Source organism: Odontesthes bonariensis, chromosome 13, assembly GCF_027942865.1.
Source record: "Odontesthes bonariensis isolate fOdoBon6 chromosome 13, fOdoBon6.hap1, whole genome shotgun sequence".
NCBI lineage: Eukaryota > Metazoa > Chordata > Actinopteri > Atheriniformes > Atherinopsidae > Odontesthes > Odontesthes bonariensis.
The window spans coordinates 16,298,288-16,319,188 of NC_134518.1; the positions used below are offsets into that span (position 1 = coordinate 16,298,288).

Genomic DNA, 20,901 nt, shown 5'->3' on the forward strand with positions numbered 1-20,901 from the left:
GCGTCACTTCAGGTCCGGAGGAATAGCAAATAAGCAAGAGGCCTTTTCTTTTCATCGTTGAAAAAAAATCATGGGGTTGATAGGGAATGTAAGGGAAAGGACTTTAGTGAAAGACGACCGCGGTGTACTGATAGTCCCTGCACATATACAGTAATGGCGGCAATTAATAATTTTTCATTAAAAAGGGAATAAGGCACTGAGGCTTTTCTCTTTAGCATACAGAATACCGAAACAGCTCTCATCAAGAATGCAATTTCAATGCTCCCGTTTTTTTTTAAATTTCAGTTTGAAAGCTTTCTATGCGTGAAAAGACAATTGGACTGACCCAACTATTATTGTCAGACTAAGACCTCAGCTGTTAGTTTAATACCTGTACTTTTAAACTGAAAACATTTAAAATATCTATCAAATAGAAATTTATCAGTAAACAGAAATGTGAAAAATGTTTAAAGGCACGAAGAACTGAAAGCATGACGAAGCAATGACTTGTGCAATCTCTATTTTTTATTATATATAGAGACTTGCAGCATCACCAACAGCATAAAGTTAACAGACAATACAAAAACAAAACTGCTTAGAAAATACTTACCTAGCCCGTTCCTGGTTTTTGTTATTTAAAACAAGGGAAAAAATAAAACAAACAACAACAAAAAAAAAAGCTCACATAACTGAAATTTCAGCGCTTTTTGAGGACTTGAGAGAAGTTCCTCTGTCCAACAGTCCAATCATATGTACAAACTCAATCATTAAAAAGGACAATACCTACTGAACAGATTCCTCGATTGACAAAATTAATAAAAGTTGGTATTTGCTGAGGGGACGAAGTCATACAGACTAGTTTGTTGAAACTTACACATCTACTTGTTGCAGCCATTCAAGGACAGCGCAAGACAAACTGAAGATCTGATGCAATTAATGTTTCACAATTGCATGTTAAAGCCGATGACACTTGAGCCAGTTATAATTTTAATGGTGTAACACTCATTTTAAAAAGCACAACACTCTTAATCCATTTATAAATAGATCAACAAGTAATGACGGCTGGGCATTCTCTCCACGAGCTGCAATTTGTCCTGTATGCACACTTACAGAAGAAAAAGGTAATCCACTGTTCCACGTAATGAAGGGTAGCGGGGCATTCACAATCCTCTCATGCTTACCAAATACATATAGAATGTTTCAGGACAAGAGTCTCAGACCAGGTGCCAGAAAGTCTCAGGCTCAATCTGGCTCAGGAGATGCAGACGATTCAACAAGTTATTTCATTGGGGACAAATGTGAAAGTGTGGGCTCCTTGTTAAGAGTCCCATTAAGAGTAAATGAGAGGGAACTGGAGTGGAAATTGACCATTCAAACTATGTTGCTGATAATTGTTAAAAACTGTTTTGATGCGCTGGAGAAGAGGTGCGCTTCCAGTTCAGGCGCTCTCACTGGTCTCTACTGTCTGGAGTTTGACCAGGTGTTCTGGCTTGTTGCCATTGCTGTGGTGCTCCCACATCTGCAGATAGAGCCTTTCCAGGTCTGTTGTGTACTGTTTAGTGTTGAAAAGGGGGCTGCAGATTCTCTGTTTCCAAACACGTGCTCTGATCATCTTCAGGCTGCAGGAGAAGAAGAGCACGTCAGATATGCAAGTTGACAAGAAAAAAACAAACAAGGTAGTCAGATCAGCGTCTACTTACTATTCCATGTCAGAGCCCAGTTTGACTGCTATGTCCTCATAGTCCTGGCGACTTTGGGCGATTAGCTCAGGGCAGCCCAGACAGCTGAGTTGTGAAGCAGCCACACGGGAAGCAAGAGTCTCACCTACAATGTTTTAAATAAACATACTCCATTTATGACTTGTTCATTAGATGCTTCTGCTCAGCTTTAAAATCTATCTATCTTTTACATATGCTTTTATTTTGTCAAATGTTTTGTTTTCTTTGTATAATTCAACGAGTAGAATCGGAGTGGATCTTTCCTTTAATACATACTTGTATCCTCACCTGGCATGGTTACCATGGGAGTGCCAGCCCAGAGAACATCCATGCCTGTAGTGTGACCATTGCAAAGAGGAGTGTCTAGGCACACGTCAGCCAGCTGGCCTCTTCTCACGTGCTCCTCCTTGGGCGCCACTGGAGAAAAAATTATGCGAGAGGCCGGCAGACCCAAGTTCAGAGCGTACTGCTGGATGTTGGGCTCACCAACAGCAGGGAAGCGAAGAAGCCATAGCACACTGTTGGGCACACGTTTCAGGATCTGCAGAAATGTTTGGAGTTTAAAAACAGATCTTTCACCAAACCTTAGAATTAAGTGATAGTTTTCCTAGCACAGAGTTGCATGTACATTTGGAGCTATTGTTAGAATCACATGACTAGCTTACATTGGCCCACATCTGAAGAGTGGGGGGGTCAATCTTGTAGAGCTGGTTGAAGTTGCAGTAGACAATGGAGTCCTCTGGGAGACCATACTGGGAGCGGGTTGTCACAACAATAGTGCGCGGCACTTCCTCCCCAGTTGCAGCTTTGTTATTGATCTGAAATACAAAACAAAACAATGTTGACTCAATGTTTTTTTTCTTTGAGTCTTTGCAGTGTGCCAAGTGGTGAAAATTTGAACCAAAAGCCTCAGAGACGACACATGTAACTGTAGCTAACATTTTAAAAAGCAACAAGCCAAACTGTTTGCTCCTGCATCTCTTAACTGTACATGTCACCTTTCTCAAAATATGTGTTTATATATTGATAAGTGTGTCCAATTTAGACGTACCTGTGTTGTTGCCAGACCGTTGCTGACTGTGAAGCCATTGATTGTGACCTGGATTTGGCCCTGATTAATCATGTTGATGATTGCCTCAGCTGCTGTGTTCATGGGGATAACCGGCATGGACAGAGCGCCATTTGTGTCCCCAGCAGCTTCCTGGTTGTTGTCACATTTCATCTAGTCACAGAGGACAGTTTCAATGTAAAACCTTGGACATAGTTCAATATCAAACCCTTTCTTTCTAACATTTATAACAGAGGGGTTTATATGCACACGTAGGATGACTTTAACTCAATGTATGGGCAGTGAAGGTGGGGAGTTATTCCTTTGTGCCCCGTCATTGAGATGTAAAAATCATAAATGTAACATGAACACAAAGTCAAACAATGTCTACGGTTACTCAAAACACTTAAGTGTAGTGCTCCACTGACAGATTTTACTATACTAACAATTCTTTTTTTATTCTAAGGGTAATATTCCTTACTCACCTTTATCACTTTGACATCTGGCAGACTGTCCAAGAAGGCTTTCAGATCAATACCATTAAGAACAATGCGGTTGTCAAAGATGTGTCCATTTGACTTGAAATCAATCACTGCCTTTTTCTGTGGGGCAAAGAAAGAATAAATCATAACACTGGTTAGTTCTTCAAATCAATTTCCTATTTTTCATGAAAAACCTAATGTTGTGAGTCGACCCTTAATGCACAGAAACGAACAGTAGCAATATGCGGACGGACAAACCTTGAGGTGAGGGAACATATTGGCATGATCTCCAATGAAGAAGGTATTGGGCATGTAGGCAAGTTTCTCAGAGTACTGCTCAGCTACTTCCACAGGTGATGTTTCCTTGTCAGAGATTATGTAATCCATGAAGGGAGCCCCACTGGTACCAGGGTAACCAAGCCACATAGCCTGTTGAATAGGTAAATATTCTTTAAAGCTTGTACATCAGAATCTATAAATACCAGACTGAACATGACCTTAAAAGGTGCTGGCACTTATTTCCACAAGGTTACACGAAAAGCTTACCTGAATGGGAGCAGGGCGAAGAGCAAACAGCTCATTTCGGGCTCCCTTGGTGTATCCGTTCATGTTGACCAGAATGTGCACTCCATCCTGGAAGATACGATCAGCTGCCTTGCCGTTGCAAGGGATCTAGAATTGAAAGGCAAGTTTCTATAAGAGGCTGGCCTTTTTTGGTGTCCAAAGTAAAATTCTCTATAGATTCTCAAATATTAAGGTTATGTCATCCAAGTGCTTAAACAGAAGGCAACTGGACTTGCAGATGTTGCAAAAAAGAAGATCTCCACTATTTAAGCACTTAATAACTCTCCTTTAGAAGACCAGGTAAAAATGATCAATTCCCAGTACATGAACATTAAAAAGAAGAAACTCTAGATAATAAATGTTACCTGTGAGAGGTCTGTGAAATGATGAGCTTCTGCTACTACTTTCACACGGAAGTTAGTACTATCATCAGGGCTGAGTGCGTAGCAGAACACCTTGAGGAAAAAAGAAAAGGAAAAGATTTGAGTTAAGTCTGTCTTTTATTCCACTGCAAAGATCACATTGTAATGAGCTAAATACACAGGTCAAGTCAAGTGTATAATTCACATACCTCGAATTTCTCAGGATTGTGCATTCCAGGAATGGACTGCATCAGGTGGGAAGTTGGGTGGTTCCCAAAGTCAGAGCTGACATAGCCGACACGCAGTCGTCCGCCACTGGCCTTCAGATCCTTAGGGTGCTCAAAAGCAGGTTTGTGCAGTGCATTAATCTGTGGAATAAGCAATGGCGTAAGACCTCAACTGCAGAAGAAGAAATATTTTCATATGGGACAAGTTGTACTTACAGACACAAAAGACCAATACAAATTCATTTCAATAATTTTAGCAGTTAACCTAAAATTCTTGTCTATCCTTAAATAATACCCTCTGCCTATCGTCTGCATAAGCAACCCTTCACCACCAGCTGTCCAGCTTCTTTTAGATAAAGTAAAGTATTCTGAGCATGTTGCTCATCCCTTACCTTCCCCACAACCCCGCAGACAGCCACTGCCATCACCAGCCACCTTATAACCCTCAAAAAATATAAATTAAAGGTTACTTGCTTTGATCAGTGCGTGTACCTTGTCCAGACATAGGTTCCCATGGCGTTCAGCGATAGCCTTGCGGAAATTGTGGGACAATGGATACAGCATGCTGTGGTGTGGGTGCACTGAGGGCAAGCGGTTCTTTTCCAGCTGGTCAGCTACAATGCTCACAAGTTTTTTCATCCGCTCATCATAATCTGTCCAGTCACACACGATCTGGAGAAGCGACAGGAATATGAAGAGTCAAAAAAGTCTTACTTTTCATTTTCCAGGCGTCAACAATAAATAACTGGTAATTCCACCATTAAATTTAAAAAAAAAAAACAACAAAAAAGAAATTTGAGCTTAAACAAACCTGTAAGCAATGTGCCAAGTTGCAGTAAGCATCAGGGAAGTCCGGCTTGAGTTTCAGGGCTGTGCGGTAAGACGCAATGGCTTCTGGGATGTTTCCAGAATCCTAATCAATACATTAAAGTAGAAACTATAATGTAATCGACCTTCAAAACAGTTGGTTTTAGTCTTCAACAAATTACAAATGTTTATCTACATATTCAACACATACAGGAGCAAAAGTAAAGCCATATGCAAATGTGGTTCACCTGTGATGCAATAACATGGAAAAAAAAACAAAAACAGAAATCCCCCCTACCTTGTGAATTGAGGCCAAATTGCTGTGAGCATCAGCAAAGGCGGGGTTGATTTGGATGGCCCGGGTGTAGCACTGCAGCGCTCCCTGCACATCTTGCATTTCCTTCAGTGTATTGCCCATGTTGGAATAGGCATCAGCAAACGTGGGGCTGATTCTGAAAAAAAAAAAAAAAAAGTTTACACTTGTGTCACTTGATTTGGCCATTTACTTAAACAAATAAATAAAATAAAAAGTCTGAAACCAACTCGCTTAAATGCCGTTATATGAACGGTGGAGAATAACATAAGTGACGTGTTTATAGTCACAAACCTTATTGCCTCCTTGTAATGCATGAGGGCCTCCTGGAGTTTTCCCTGCTGCTGTAGCACACTGGCCAGGTTAGAGTGAGCTGCTGCAAACTCTGGGAACACCTAATAATTTTTTTTTTTAAAAAGCACTAAGTTATTCTGCTCACATTTACAGAACACCAGCTTAGAACAGAAAGTAACAGAAATGGTTGCCTATTAACTGACCTCCAAGGCTTTTCTATAGAGCTGAACTGCATCCTCAATGTTACCCTGCTCACGCTTGATATTGGCCAAGTTGTTCAGGGAGTCGGCATGAGTTGGGCACAAACGCAAAGCTGTGTTGTAGCACTCTTCTGCTTCAGACACCTGGATAAGAAATACGTGGTAATTTCAGTGAAATTGGTAAATGTTTACCCACTTAAAGGAACACAGGAAATATTCAAGATTTTGGAGCATTAAAATGCACATTACATTGCCTTTCTCCTTTAGGGCATTTGCCAAATTGCAATAGGCATCAGGAAAGTGGGGCTGCAGTTCAATAGCACGACGGTAGGTGTCGATGGCCAGGTCAATGAGACCCTGCTCGTAGTAGACACAGGCCAGGTTTCCATGGACAACTGCATGGTTGGGGCTAAGACTCAGGGCTCTCAGGTATCCAGCCACAGCTCTGCAAACACAAGTCATGAATACAAGTTTATCTTTTCAAATAACTTCTCACAACACACGAGGCATTAACAGTGTGATACAAATCTATTTCAGCACCTTTTGTGCTAGAATACACAAATTGAACACAATAGTGGTTATGCAAGTGCAGAAAGTCTACCCAGCCTAAAAAAACCTGAGTCACTGTTAATTCCATAAGGGGTGTGGTAGGGTGTGCATTTAAAGACAAGGGATTACAAATGTTTTCAGAGGTATCATACAGCGATGCCACATTAGTCTCACCTGTCAAAGATGCGGGCTTCTTTCAAAACATTGCCTAAATTGATGTATGCATCAAGAAAATTTGGATCCAGAGTCACCGCCTGAAAGTTGAAACCAAGAATGTAACACGAGACAATACCAGAATATGCCACAGAAGTCAGTGAATAAATAAGCACTTAACATACCTTTTCAAAATGGTGTATGGCAAGCCATATTTCTCCCTGGGCATTGAATACACAACCTAAGTTGCTCCAAGCCACTGCAAAGTTGGGCTGAGTCTCAATGGCTTTCAGGTAGCAAGCCTTCAATGGGTTTACAATGAAAACCACAGGAAAGGAGAAGAGGTAGAATGGGAGGTAGTGTGTAGAGAGGAAGGGGGATAGTAAAATAAAAACAAATAGAAGATTGAGAATAAAAGTAAGAGAAAACAAAATTAGTGACAATTCTCCATGATGGCAAAAAGTGAGTCTACAGCATGGGCTCGCTGGCGCAAGTCTGCCGCGCAAAGCTGCTTTGCTTTTTCCTACGCTGCGCGGATCCAACCGACACCCACACATAGGCCGTCATCCTGCAGTTATGACCACATTTTCACCAACTGTAATTGGGCCTTACCAAGTGATCATGTCAACATTGATCAGTTTGTGAACTCTCCGACCCATAATAGCAAGCTAGAAAACTACAAAAATAAAACAATGATGGTAACCATCAATAGTTGCACAGAAGCCACATTTCCTGTTGACATATTTTCCCACAACCTTGGATGCTGGACACTTTGTGCAGGTGCTGGTCCCTGTAATGCATGCGCTACAAACGCGAGCGCGCCGCGTGGATCTCTTGCCACAACCACAATGCACCATTAAACGCTGTTTGCATGACCTTGCTCCTGGCAAAGTGATTGCTCGCCGCTGCGCTTGCTGAATGGCCTGGTGAAACAGCTGCAGACCAACAACCCCTGGCAGATCTTCTGCAACACCAGACTAGCACACACTTGGTACCGATGTGTTATCTCAGAAGAGGGGGGCTTCTGGGGTTGAAAAATTTACAAGTGGCAACATATTTCCAAACATGGGAAAATTTAGAAATAAATCATTATGATGAACTATCAAGTGCCACTTTTCACTGAATAAGTAAAAATTGATTTCAGAAAACAAATGTGTTTTCAAAAGCCAAACATGTCTGAGATTTGGGTTCACTTGGGAGCGAGGCTGGTTTTGTGCAGGGAGAGGTCCGCAACCAACAGGCCAAAGGGAATAAAGGGGTTTGGGGTTGCATGCGTGCGCTTTCCGCCATTTTGGTTGCCTGAAGGATAACGCTGCGCAGCCCCTGCGTTACTGCAGACCCACAGCGCACTAGCTGCATCATCATCAGAATGCTGCATCTCCAAATAAAGAAGGGAAAAAACAAAACAAAACAGGAAAAATAACCAACATGTAAGAGTTAGAGGGTTCTTAATTGTTTTTCACGATTATAGCTTCCAGTTTCTTTATACTTAATATAAAATTGGGTAATTAGTATAGCATATTCTAAGAAATGCTAACTGTCATTTGGTATGTTACTTTTTTTTCTTTGCTCTTCAAAGGAACCCACAAGACAGAGGAGCTCAAGCATGAAGTGAGGTGGTTTTTTCTTTTGGTGGCAGTTACAAACCCGTTACCATATTTTTGGACTTTGTCAGAGTGGCGGTCACGGCTGGCTGGAAGAAGAGGAGAGGACTGAGGCTGCCCTAGTGTTCCTTTCCTCCAGGCACCTACGCAGGAATAGTGTCACCCACCTGAAACCTTCTAAATAACAATATCAGTTGTGGAAAAACCAAAAGAGACAAAATCAGAAAACAAGATCGTTAGTAAAAGTTTTCAAACAATACATTCTTTTTTTTGTAAAATATGGGGGAAAAAAACACCAAATCACAACAAACGTAAACGCTATTATACTATTCTTAGTTTTCAGTCATGCAATGAATGTCTTTATTTCAAAGGAAACAAGGGGAATGCTTATGGGGGGAACTGGGGGGGAAGAAAGGCTTTGATGTGTACAGTTTATCAGTGGCATATGGACAGACTTCCAGTTGTCCTTCAATTCAGGTTTCAATTCAAACTACAGGAGGGCAGTTACTGGCTTGATCTTGCCCAAATGAACTGATCCCACTGCTTTAGGAATAGTATGACATATTTGAAGGAGAAGGGAAGAAATATTAATCATTGTTTTTCATTCTAGCATTTTCATGAAATATCTTTAAAACTTTGATTTCTTTATCCTGGCCTGCTTTCTTGAATCCTGGCCAATGGGTAGGGAAAAAATTGAATTACTTGTATCTAGAAGCCTCCACAGGTCTGAAATAAAGAGGTCATCGCTGTTGCTGCGCATGTTTCTGTCTTCTTCTAAACCAGCATCTGACGCAGGTGGTGGAGTACAGATAGTGAGCTGTCTGCCTGACACCACTTTGACCATTGTAAGGCACTGGAGAATTTTCTAAAGTCCACATGATTAAATAAGTGGGTATCAGGAGGGATAACCATCTGAATAAAAAAAAATAGTAACTCAATCACAGTTAAAACTAATTCATGTGAACTCGAACAGCCCTCAGTGTGCCTCGACGAGTCAAATGGTCAGGAAGGCAGCTCTAAGCGCGCACACTCCACCAATCCTCAGCAAGCGCGCGGGGGGGCAGAGCAACAGAGCTGGGGAGCTTGTGACACCCTAACGCTCCACAACACTCCTTTACCCCCCTCTAGCATGAAATAAGATGGCCTGTAACCAGCAGGACAACTCCATAACATCAGATTTGACCCAACCAAGGAAGCCCCATGTAATAAACAAAGTATTCAAAAGTCACAAATTAAAATTGTAACTCCGGGGGGGAGGGGACAACAACCCACACTGGCAGCAACTGTACTGACAGCAAACTGAGATTAAAAAACAAAACAAACAAACAAACAAAAATGTCACTGGGCACTTTATATACAATACAGGAGTATAGCCTTTAGGTTAGAAACCATCTTATCTTTTGCACTTCAAAGATAAACTAGCTTCTCATCGATTCATGTTTACTTTAAAGACCGAGCCAGCATTTTCCCTCCAACGTGCACTATATGAAAATGAATGGCCGAGGTTAGATTATCTTTATAAATTTACAACTCCAGCCTTTCTTCCTGACAGGGAAGGGGCAGACCTCTGACAAAAGGTCGGAGAACAGCAAAGGACTGTGGGACTACAAGTGAAAGAGGGAAGAAGCATATAGAAGTATACTATACTGAAAAATAAAATAAGGCTGTCTAAAAAGTAATCAACAGAAAGTTTACAGTGTTATGATAGAAGAAAAAAAATGTTTAAAAAAATCCAAAGACCTAATTTTCTTATAGGTTGTTGACTCAACCCAGTCCAATATTTTCAAAGACTTTGCTAAGTTGGGGTGACAAGCTCATGGCTCTGAGAACAGATGAGATACTACCATTCTCTGTCCTTCACTTAGCTGAAAAGCTTGATCTGAAGGGACTTAGATCCATTCATAAATATATATATATGTCAAAAAAGGAGAATCTGAGCCTTAGTGGGTACTTAAAAAAAAAACATTAGAAAAAGAATTATGGACACAAAAAGAAAAATACACCAAAAACATGAACACCACGTCTATAGAAATGTTAACCTGCTATAACATACCTTAGCCTCTTCCAAACGTCCCAGGGCTTTAAGCAAATTGCCCAAGTCGCTACGCACACAATAAAGATCCTTCATAAGAAAGAAAAGGGAAAAAAAGTTACAACTGTAATCAAAATCTAAACATGTTTGCTCACTTAACAGATCAAACTTTGACACCAAATCAGGACTTTAACACATAGCGTGTTGTTTACCGGGTTGTACTGTAATGCAGAGACATAAGCCTGCACTGCTCCCTCCATGTCTCCTGCGGCCACCAGAGCTGCTGCCAGGTTGATGTACCCATCAATGAAATCTGGCTTCAGTCTCAGTGCATGGCGATAATGCTCTATGGCCTCCTGCAGTTGCCCACGCTCCTTGTACACGTTCCCCAGATTGGAGTAGGCCTCGGCAAGCATTGGGTTCTGTTTGATGGCCAAGGTACTGAAGTGAGCGGACCTGTAGGGCCATAATGGCAACACAATAGTTACACTCCTGGCTGGCACTGGCAGTGTTGGCTTGATGTTTTGTGTAGAGGAAACATCAAGGTGCAAGAGGTGAAAAGGACAACTGTGTTTAAAGGTGTATGGTTAAACATATAAACAGGAGATCAAGGTGAACACCGTTGAATACATTTGTAAATCTCACATGTCAAGGAGATTCATAAAAAGTGAAACCAAAACTTAAATGATTTAAATACATATAAACTATCCCGCTGGCATTTAACTCAAACTGAATCTCCACATCTAAAGGTTTTGAAAAATTGACATTGGCTATTACACATGTCTTCATTAATTAATTCATCAGTTTCAGCACGAGAAGCATCTGTGAGCAATGTGTTATAGCGAAGAAGAACAAGACACATGTTAAACCCGCATGTTGGCACCTGCAAAGCCAGGGGGTGCCACAATCACCAAGAAGTGAGCCCTAAAGGGAGCGCACCAGATCACACTGAAGACTGGATGTTCGTCGATAGCGGACATGTTTGTAGTTCTCTCGCACCGGAAATGCAATACACCTAGCAGCATTTCCGGTACGAGAGAACTACAAACATGTCCGCTATCGACGAACATCCAGTCTTCAGTACAACTCAATGGGATTTACAAAATGTCAAATAAAACACGACAGAAGCAACTTTTCGCTACGAAATTTGATATGGATTACCAGTGCACACCAGTAACCACTCCGGTGAGTTGATTATTTTGAAAACGGATGTTTATTGTGCTTTTACGGACCTTTTAATACATGCACATGACTAGCCGTTCTGAAGCAGGTTGAGAAGAATCAAAATTAGGCAAATACCAGAGACAGCAGTAAACATCAAAAAAGCGGTGAGGGGGGTTCTAAAACATTGCAGACGACTCAGAAAAGAGGCTTAATGTTGAAAATACAGGAATTCCCCTTGAACGGAGTAACAGGGGTTTGTCGAAGAAAACTCAGTTGTTACAGAGAACCTCCAAGTCCAGAAGTGCATTATTCACCATGACTTTCAAAGCACATGATTCTCCTCTCCCTTACTACCCACCCCCACCTCACCTGTCAAGTCTTCGGCACTGGAAGTGGATGGATGACAGAAGCAACAACACGCCTGTGTTATCAGGCTCCTGCCTCCACAGCTGCATGCAGTGGCGCTCAGCTGCCTCGAAATCTCCTGATTGGTACTCCCGGTGCGCCAGCTCAGCCAACCCTTGGAAGGAAAGCATACGTTTTGTTGGTTCTGGAGCACCAACACAAGCCAAGGAGGGGGAAAACAACACGTTAGAGGTGATGGAAGAAATTAAAATCAGACAAATGAAAATAGAAAACAAAGAGATGGAAATGCTTCATTAACTGAACAATGACTAACAAATTTGAGCACAAAACAAAACAATGAGCAAAAACAAGGGATAACACAAAACTCGAGATGAAATAATGTGCAAAGTTTGGAAATGGCATGGATTTTTTAAAATAAATCCTTTACAATTCTACGCGCGACAAAACATGATTTTGTTGCTCACATAATCAAGTATGTATTTCAAAATGTTTCATACATACAGGGATCAAAAAGAACTTGACTAAAGTTCAGACTACACTATCGTGCCTTGTTGCTGAAAAGTGCTATATAAATAAATTTCACATCACTTTCACTTCGTGTATCATATAAAGAGATTTTACTTCACATAAACCAGGGTAAGCACCCCGTAGAACCTCAAAAAGCTATTCAAAATCTGGTGATTTAAAATGACTAAAATACACAAGATGAAAGAAACTATAGGATGAATTATGCCCTGGCAGAAGACGCTGTTGAAACTCTGGATTTCATTTTTTTTTTTTAAAGTCATTGAGAGCTTATGAGTCAACAAGAGTATCAATAATGATTTAATCTTGCTTTCCAACCCCCCCTCCCCCAAATACCATTAGAGAACTAAATCTTAAACACCCTTTCTGGTTTACATTACAAGACTCATACTCACATTAGCAAAAGGCTTCTGCAAGTAGAAAGCGGCACAAACAACATTTAGATACATTGTAAATGGATACAACTATCAAGCAAGGTGTAGGCAGGATCAGTCATGGCTTTGGGGCCCATTCCGGGTGAATGTGCCAACACCCACTTGTACGCTGACTCCATTAAATGTCCCTTGGCCCTTCCCCACATGTGCCCCTCTTCTTTGAGGGAATAAGGAGCAGTGGTCATCGAGCCTGTACTTTGAGTTGTTGGGGGCTATGTGGGTGGCTAGATGACCACTTGTCTTCCGAAAGCAATAGTCAACTTACTGTTGCAAAATGGTAGAGCCAAGGAGAGGAATGTAATGCCTAAAGAATGCTGTAAATCAGGCTCCTACAGCAAGGCGTGTTAAAAATAGCCAGGTCATATACATGTAACTATGATTAATTGTAATAACATCAAACCTTGCTGGAGTTTTTATTTTTATTTCTATCCATAACATTACATTAACCAGTTAAAATAAGAAGGATACCCAAAACTCCTTTTTTTCAGATGCCCAAATGGCTATATTGTTATCGCTGAAATCTGGAATTACTTTTAGACAATGATTGCAAGGAATTCAACTTTAACTTCAATTGTGTCAAGTCAGAAAGATCGACATGACTGATATCTGCTATCTTTAATGAGAAAGAACTCAATAATAGATGTTTGGAATACTTACCAAAAATAGCTAATTAACGTTAAATAAGGCTTGCCACAGGTCATCCTTTCACGACAATTACGTAACATAGCTTGGATGCATAATCGAAGAATATGCTTTGATAACAACACAGTTGTACGAGTTAATAATCGGGTGAAAAGCTTTCACTGACCACAATCGGGTATAAGTGCCACTTTGGGATGATTCAGAAGCAGTATTGAAGGGAGAAAAGAACAATCATTAAACATCTGCAGCAGATGCGCCGACTGCAAATGAGGATGCGTTCGGTATGATAAGCAGGTCGCCACAGGGCCTACCAGAGGCCATAACTGATGGGAGCTCGCAGCCATTTTCTCAAATAAAGACTGAATTATTAGACATTTTTTCAGGACACTATTAAAGTACAAGAGCGTATTCATGTCGTACTACTAGCTTACAAACCTTTCTAACGTTTCAGACATTTAGCACAAATCCCACTACTCAAACGTGTCATTTAGCACATCGTTAGGAGGTTTGTACACCTTATTTATCAATATAACCTTCGCGGATCACGTTCTTCCCTTACAAATCGATGCTACATGCACTTACGCTACCTTTCTAAAAACAAATACGTTAGAAGTGCCCCTTTGTACAGTGACCTTAGATAAATTAGTGCAGAGCTGAAAGCCAGGCTACGATGCTACTTTCTGGTGTTAATCATCTTTTTTTTAATCTGACACTGGCCTTTACTGATTTTAATCCAGTTTACGTGTGTGATACTTGCTCAAACGCATCCAACTTAGCATGAGCCATCGGGGAGGTTTCACCAACCTGCTAGTCGCTTGCAGTCTAGCTCTAGTTAATAAAAGCAACCAACCTGTGCTGTCAGCCACGTTTCCCACTGAGCTCGCCATCTCCTCAGTCTTCGTGTCTTGCACGATGGTCGTCAACGTGTCTTCTGGTAGATAACAGTTATAGAGAAAATGTTGCAGCTGCCTTTCGTCTTCCTCGGCTGCGACAAGCTAACACGTTGTCTGAGACGCCAGGGCCGGTTAGCTTACCTAAACTATGGCTTACCTACTTCGTAAAGCGCTAAATTAAAATAATGTAGTAGTTAGTGTGTAGCTAAAAAAAGAAAAAAAATCAACCAATAACGCTGTTACTATAACTACGTTTCACTGGCAAAACGTGCAGTTTACAGATTGTAGCTGCTTTCCACCTTATAACAAAGCAGCTATAAAACATAAAATGGCGAATTGGGTGGAACTCGTTTTTGAGATAAACTAGATCCAGACATCGCCATTCGAAGGGAAAATATGTACGTTGCAATGCATGTGGTGATTATTACAAAAATAAATAATACAATCCAAACATATAATCTAAATCTAATATACTATTCTATAACTATGCATCCGAACCTCAAGAATGATATGTAAAACGATTACAAATGAGCATGGTGCGGAAGAACACAGTGGTGCAGTGAGACAAAGTGCACATGGGGGAAAAAAACAGCTCCGGGATACTCGAGACGAAGTTCCTGTTTGTTGTAGTGTTCAGAGACAGAGATAAAACATCAAATAAAGGTGTCGAGGAAATAAAATAAGAAACACAGAATTTACGATTACGTGAGATTGGGTTGCTTTTGGATATTTACAACACAACCAAAGAGTGCCATTTTATTAAATCAGGAAAATAACATAATTTCACACACTTAACATATTATATTTTTAAAATGACTTGTGAAACCTAAGTCAAAATATTAGAACAGTTAGCCACAAAGCTACATTTCTAATCATTATTTTTTAGTTTTCGTTGAGATTGTCAGAAAAGGTGGTAGTTGTGCTTAAGGTAGGCCTATATTGAGTTATTTAAGCAGTTATTGAGCGCTCAGTGGGTGTTGGCTAATTTGACTGAATAGGCCCATACAGATATCTACCATAGAATAATATCTGTTAGTCTCACAGCAATTGATTGTTCGTTTTTCGCCTTGTCCCTTATATACAATTCGTTTTGGGTTTTTTTAGGATTCTTTGAATTTTATAAGGATACTATGTGCTATGAGCGATAAAATCCCCCAATTTTTAGCAATATTCTTGAACTACTTGCCCACACAGTCTTCCACAGAGTGGTGAATCCCTCTTCATAATTTCTTTTTCTTTACTTTTTCTTTTTTCTTTGTACTACAGGGTCTACTTGCAAATAATTTGATTCTGGTTTTATTTATATTTTGCAATGTAAATAAAAGAGAAACAGAAATGTACTTACATCCTGCAAGCAAAAGAAGCAATGCGGCTATATCCGGATAACGCCAAACACAAACATTGTAAACCTGCTGTAGTGTTCACATCAGTGTAAGTGTCAGCTTAGCTTTTCTTTACCATTTGAAACAGGCACTAAATTAAATGTTGTTTGATGGTTAACCATGGGATTTCTTTGTTTTGATATGTTTTGTATAGCATGTCAAAATACAGCTGGGGGCACAGTATTTATACATTTTGTCTTAATGTTTCCAAATTGAATTCAAGAAAGGCAAGATTTCCTAACACTGACCATGATAAACTTCTAGCATTACGACCAACTATTCCTTTGTGTGATAGTTTTATCAACCTGTTTCCAACATGTTCGCGTGAGATATGAAGCACAAACAAAGAAAGATAATTCAGTTGTGCAAGTACTGGATGTGGACTGTTGTGCAAATGGTATGTATGCATTATACATAATGACCAACAGGGGGCAACCTCTGTAAAGACATTTGAAAGACATTTTTATGGAGCACTACAAAGTGGCTGTGCACATGTAGTTTTATCAGTTTAGCAAGACACTCAAGTGTAGCTTTAATTGTTAGTATGATGGTTTGAAAGGTTTGTGTTCTGCTATTAATTTGTTGCTCATTTCACATCGCTGAAAGAGCCTGTTCCTGCGTACGCTAATCAAATGTTTCAGAGTCATATCAGCTCACAGAGTAGTAATAAACCTACTCATTTCATATTCAATATGACGCTGCTGAGTGTGGCCCCCTAAATGGTAATCATTAACATGCCATTTTTGTCTTAAAGATGTGGAAAAGGGGGCTTCTGCTTTCTGCACCCTAGTATTTCCCATAGTCCCTCTATGGGAAAGCAGTTGACATCATTGCCCATGTGGGGTTTTTTTCTCTGTGTGCTCAAAGCATGCTGAGAGTGCTGGGTCTGTGTACTCTTCCACACGTTCCTCTCGTTTGCTCTCACCCTTCACTCTGCTCGGGGGTCACTTGTACACAGAATGATGTCATGGACACTTTGTGTCTATGGCAATTGCTTATGACATGCTTTATCTTTGTGCATTCTGCAGTCACTGGGAAGGCTGTAAGAGTGAGCACATCTTCTCCTGCCCAAAAAGTCTGTGACAGCCTCACACAACAGAGCCTCTTTTCTCATAAGCTATTTTAGGAAACACGTGAGGGCAAGAGGTTTGCTCCCTCACAGATCAATTTAGACTGGTCTTTATTAAACTCTCACCAAAACTTGGACATATTTGGAGTCTGTTGTGCTGTTTAATTGGCAGGACAGAATATTCTTTGACCAAATGAGTGGCCTGAATTATTGCAGCCCATTAAATTTAGGATAAGATCCAGTGCACACTGATGACCTAGATTATTTGTATTGCTTTGGAATACCGGGGTTGCTTAGGGATACAGCGGGAGAAGCTGTTCACCTCTTACTGTGCATGACCTAAGAGAAACATTTAACTGTTGGAAAAGATCGAATAAAGTTACATATTTGACAAATAGCAGTCAGGTATCCCCCTGAAACATGTCACTGAGACAGCTTTCCTCTCAGTTAATACTGATATTCTCGTGCTCATAGTGACAAGTAAAATTTCCACTTTAGTTCTTTTAGATTTGTCCGCAGATTTTCATACTGTTGGCCACACTACCTTTCTTGATCAATTCACATTTAAGTTAGCACTTCTTTACCTTTCAAACCAAAGTAGGTATCAACTGTTTTTTTCATTCTACATGAAATAAAAATGTATCTTCTTCCTCATCCTGCTCTGGAACAAAAAGGCTCACATAACCCAATTACATTTTCAGGCTTTCAGATCAATGAGTCCTCTTGATTTTATGGTTGTGTTATTGGAGTTTTCCAGACGTCCAATAGTTCAGAATGAACGCTTTCAGCCCTGCAGGAACATATGTATTCATTTGGATATTTGGATAAAAGTAGACACAAACATCTTTTCAAATCACAAATTAGGTTAATGATGATGTTGAATTTGACCTTGAGGGCAAACGGGTGATGGTATTTGAACTAACTACACCGAGTGCTGCAAGTACAAACAGCCACACATGTAAAATGGTTGATAATGAGAAAAGAGAATAGACTTATTTAGATTAAATGGCAAAGCAGACAACCAAAAGTTCTGCATGAGTGCAATACTTCTTTGCTTTACCAGATGGCCTGCAGCAACAGACATATTTGTCGCTATAAGCTCCCTCTCTGTGAGGCAGACATAAAAAAGGCACAGAACAAAGGCATTTCCTCAAGAGCAACTTTACTGTTGTTGGACAAGCCAGCATCCAGCGACTGACACACTAACACAGTGAGATATGTCTTGTGTTATTTCTACGCATCTCACTCGAAGCATAACAGTCCCCATTTTGTCAGAGCTGAGCTTTTACACAAACTGCTCTGTAAAAAAACAAACTTAAGCAGAGAAACAGGCAGATTTTGGACTTTGCTGCCAGCCAGGTTAATGATCAGGTTCAGGTTGTTTGATTCATGTTCCAGGCCTTTATTTAAGACATTTGTCAGGTGCAGACTGACGTTTTATAGCCATGAATTTTGTGGTTGGAAGTTATGTCTGAACATAACAAGTATGCACAAACATGCAGTGCTTTCAGCAGTTTGTTTCCGTCTCAAGTTGTACAGTTTTAGGTCAGACATTATCAGCACTGCTCCAAACACGTTTTGTTTGGCGTTATCATCACTCTAATCTCCCCATTGTGAAAGATTTGAAGTTGTGGCATATGGGGAAAATAAACAAAAATCAAATCCTCAAAATCTAGCTTGCAGAAATACTTTTGTGTCATTACACTTGACTTTAGCCCTGTTTGTTTCTGTGCCCATCGTGGTGTCAGAGAGCAGAGAGGGAACACGTCAGCACAGGTGTCTGCAGTCAAGGAGTCAGGACCTGCCTGGTGCCTCCTTTAAATCTCTGCATTCATAATCTATTGTCCCTGTGACTGCCTGACCCTTCTCATTTCACCTTGCCTGCTCCTCTTTCCCCGTGTCTCCCTTTGCTCCTCTCTCTGCCAAGAAGAGAGTGAAAGGACCTGGCGACTCTTCTCATCACAGCTGCTGTCAGTCTTTGTTATCAGTACCACCGACTGACTGACCCTTCTTAATTCCGATCTTTTCATTAATTTACTTTCTGGGAATTTCTCCCCCGAGCAACAGCACCCACCTCTGGCCCGAAATCCCAGTTCATATGAGGGCTGTCATTTCTCTCTCTCTGCGTTTCGAAGGTTTCACGAATGCACAGAGTATGTTGCACGCTGCAGTGCAGTTTAATGGTGAAGATGTAACTTCTCCCAGAGTTTGAAGTAAAGCTCCAATGAAAACGCATCTTTGGATGGACTACACCACTGATCCTGGCTTTGCCAGATCTCATTTAGATCCACCTGAGGGGACATTGAGTGATGTGCAGTCTCAGAGACAAGATGTCTAGGGAGGTGAAGGATTAGAGGATGCTCCCCCTGGCTAGTTGGGGAACATCTTGGCTCTTCTGTGTGTGTTTGTATACATAGGTTATTTTGCACAGTTGGTTACCCATATTTTTCTATTTTTTCTTCATTCAACACAAACCAGGATACTGCTGTAGATCGGTAAGTTGGTAACAAGCACAATCACTCTCATTTTGAAATCACTACTCTTTTTATCACTTTTGCAGTTTTACACATTTAGCCTTTATTTGCTCATCAAGATACTTTGTGGGTCAATTATTTCAGTCTCTTATCTTTGGTATCTTTTGTGGTGGTGTTGAATCTTTCTTGTTTCTTTTAACTCAAAATGAAAGGAGCAAGGGACCAAAGAGGCATCCTCACCAAAACAATATAGACTAAAGCGCTAACAAGCTCAGATCATTCTACCAAATATATCAGGGCTCTGCCTATAATGTGATGGGTCCTCTTTGTTTTGATGAATAGGACTAGTCATTTACCTGGAAGTTACTGTACAGCCTCTTTTGCTCGCTGTCTGAGTTCCTCTTCATATTTCAAATGGTTTTCCAGATCAGTGACAGTTACAGCATAATTGACCTGCGGCCAGCCTTGAGCAAACAGGACTTGCTGTACCCCATTCTGACGTAGAAGTCATTTTGCGAAACCTTTTATCCAGAAAAATGGATCATCCATCACTAACCCCTCTGGTTGCATAATAGCCAGTACCTTGTGAGTCAGTCATGGTTGGAGAGAACACTTTGTTCTGAATTAAGGTCACCACCAGAGAGAAGAAATCAGCCTCTCAGCAGGCTCAGGGTACAATACACCACTGTTCACCCTAAAACCAAAGGTCTCCACTCCTACTTCATATAAGCAGCTTAAGAGGAAGCGCATGTGTTTGAAGTGTGTACTTATTGCTCCTGTTTGCATTACATGTTGACAGTTTATATGTCAAGACCAACTCATTATGGCCCTTCCAGTGTGTGAGAACTTTCCCTTGTCTGTCTTATTGACGCCGTTCCAACTTATGTAACAGCTTCCATGCCACAATAAAGGATTAGACCAACTTTGAGACGATAAGCTTCATACTAATAATAAGCAGCAGCAGCTCAGAGCTGGATTTTGGTGGGATGCTTCATATCTCATTCACCATCTCCTCTTGCAGCTCCCAGCTATAGTTCAGAGGTAAAGCAGTTCAGTCTGGGGTTGTCTTCTTATTCGGATCTGCATATTTGCTCTTTCTCCAATGTGGTGATTGAGTTGTCCCTTTCATACAGTAATTGTACAACTATTTGTAAATGCAGTTGTTGCAGTTTTCCCAGTCCTTGCTTTCCCCCCCGTCTTTTCCCACCCGTGCTTTTCCTTTCTAGATATCCTGTTTATATGACACACGCACAGATGTAGAATATTGCGGAAACTGGGGCTCATTTCGAGATACAATACACTTTTGATTTGAATGTGTTTGACCAATCCATTTTTGACAACATTTGGTAAATATTGTCAATCTTGCCCAACATTGCTCAGGGTTGGGCCTTTCCAGGCCAGCTTTGATCTTTAAAAGACTGCTTAGACATTTTTGTTTTCTTCTTTTGGCTGAGTAAAAGTAATTGCTGTACTTTATACATGTACTTTATGGGCAAGAGCACATGTGCAGTCTTGTATCCACGCGTATCTATCTGTGCATACACAGCATAGGTCGGAAAAGGGTTGGACCAAGGCGGCTGTGGAGGGGACAGGGAAAGATTCCAGAGGAAAAGGCGTAAC

General features: G+C 40.7%; 1 protein-coding gene across 8 annotated transcripts; it reads right to left on the bottom strand.

Annotated features, from left to right (window-relative positions):
* Positions 1-482: 482 nt before the first annotated feature.
* LOC142397641 (UDP-N-acetylglucosamine--peptide N-acetylglucosaminyltransferase 110 kDa subunit) lies at positions 483-14,692 on the bottom strand. 8 transcript variants are annotated; one of them, XM_075481167.1, is made up of 22 exons: positions 14,314-14,692; positions 11,866-12,046; positions 10,545-10,788; positions 10,354-10,422; positions 6,882-6,998; positions 6,718-6,797; positions 6,244-6,439; positions 5,998-6,138; positions 5,795-5,895; positions 5,486-5,639; positions 5,192-5,293; positions 4,873-5,052; positions 4,363-4,521; positions 4,157-4,246; positions 3,774-3,899; positions 3,486-3,656; positions 3,231-3,347; positions 2,749-2,919; positions 2,363-2,515; positions 1,974-2,238; positions 1,680-1,803; positions 483-1,598 (listed from the first exon to the last, which is right to left on the bottom strand). In XM_075481167.1, the coding sequence occupies exons 1-22, from the start codon at positions 14,348-14,350 to the stop codon at positions 1,418-1,420; spliced, it is 3,159 nt and encodes a 1,052-aa protein (XP_075337282.1). In that variant the 5' UTR covers positions 14,351-14,692; the 3' UTR covers positions 483-1,417. The 8 variants fall into 8 exon arrangements, with proteins under 8 accessions (XP_075337282.1, XP_075337280.1, XP_075337286.1 ...); XM_075481165.1 differs by having other exon boundaries at positions 4,855-5,052; XM_075481171.1 differs by having other exon boundaries at positions 1,986-2,238; positions 11,866-12,016; positions 14,314-14,691.
* Positions 14,693-20,901: the final 6,209 nt, after the last annotated feature.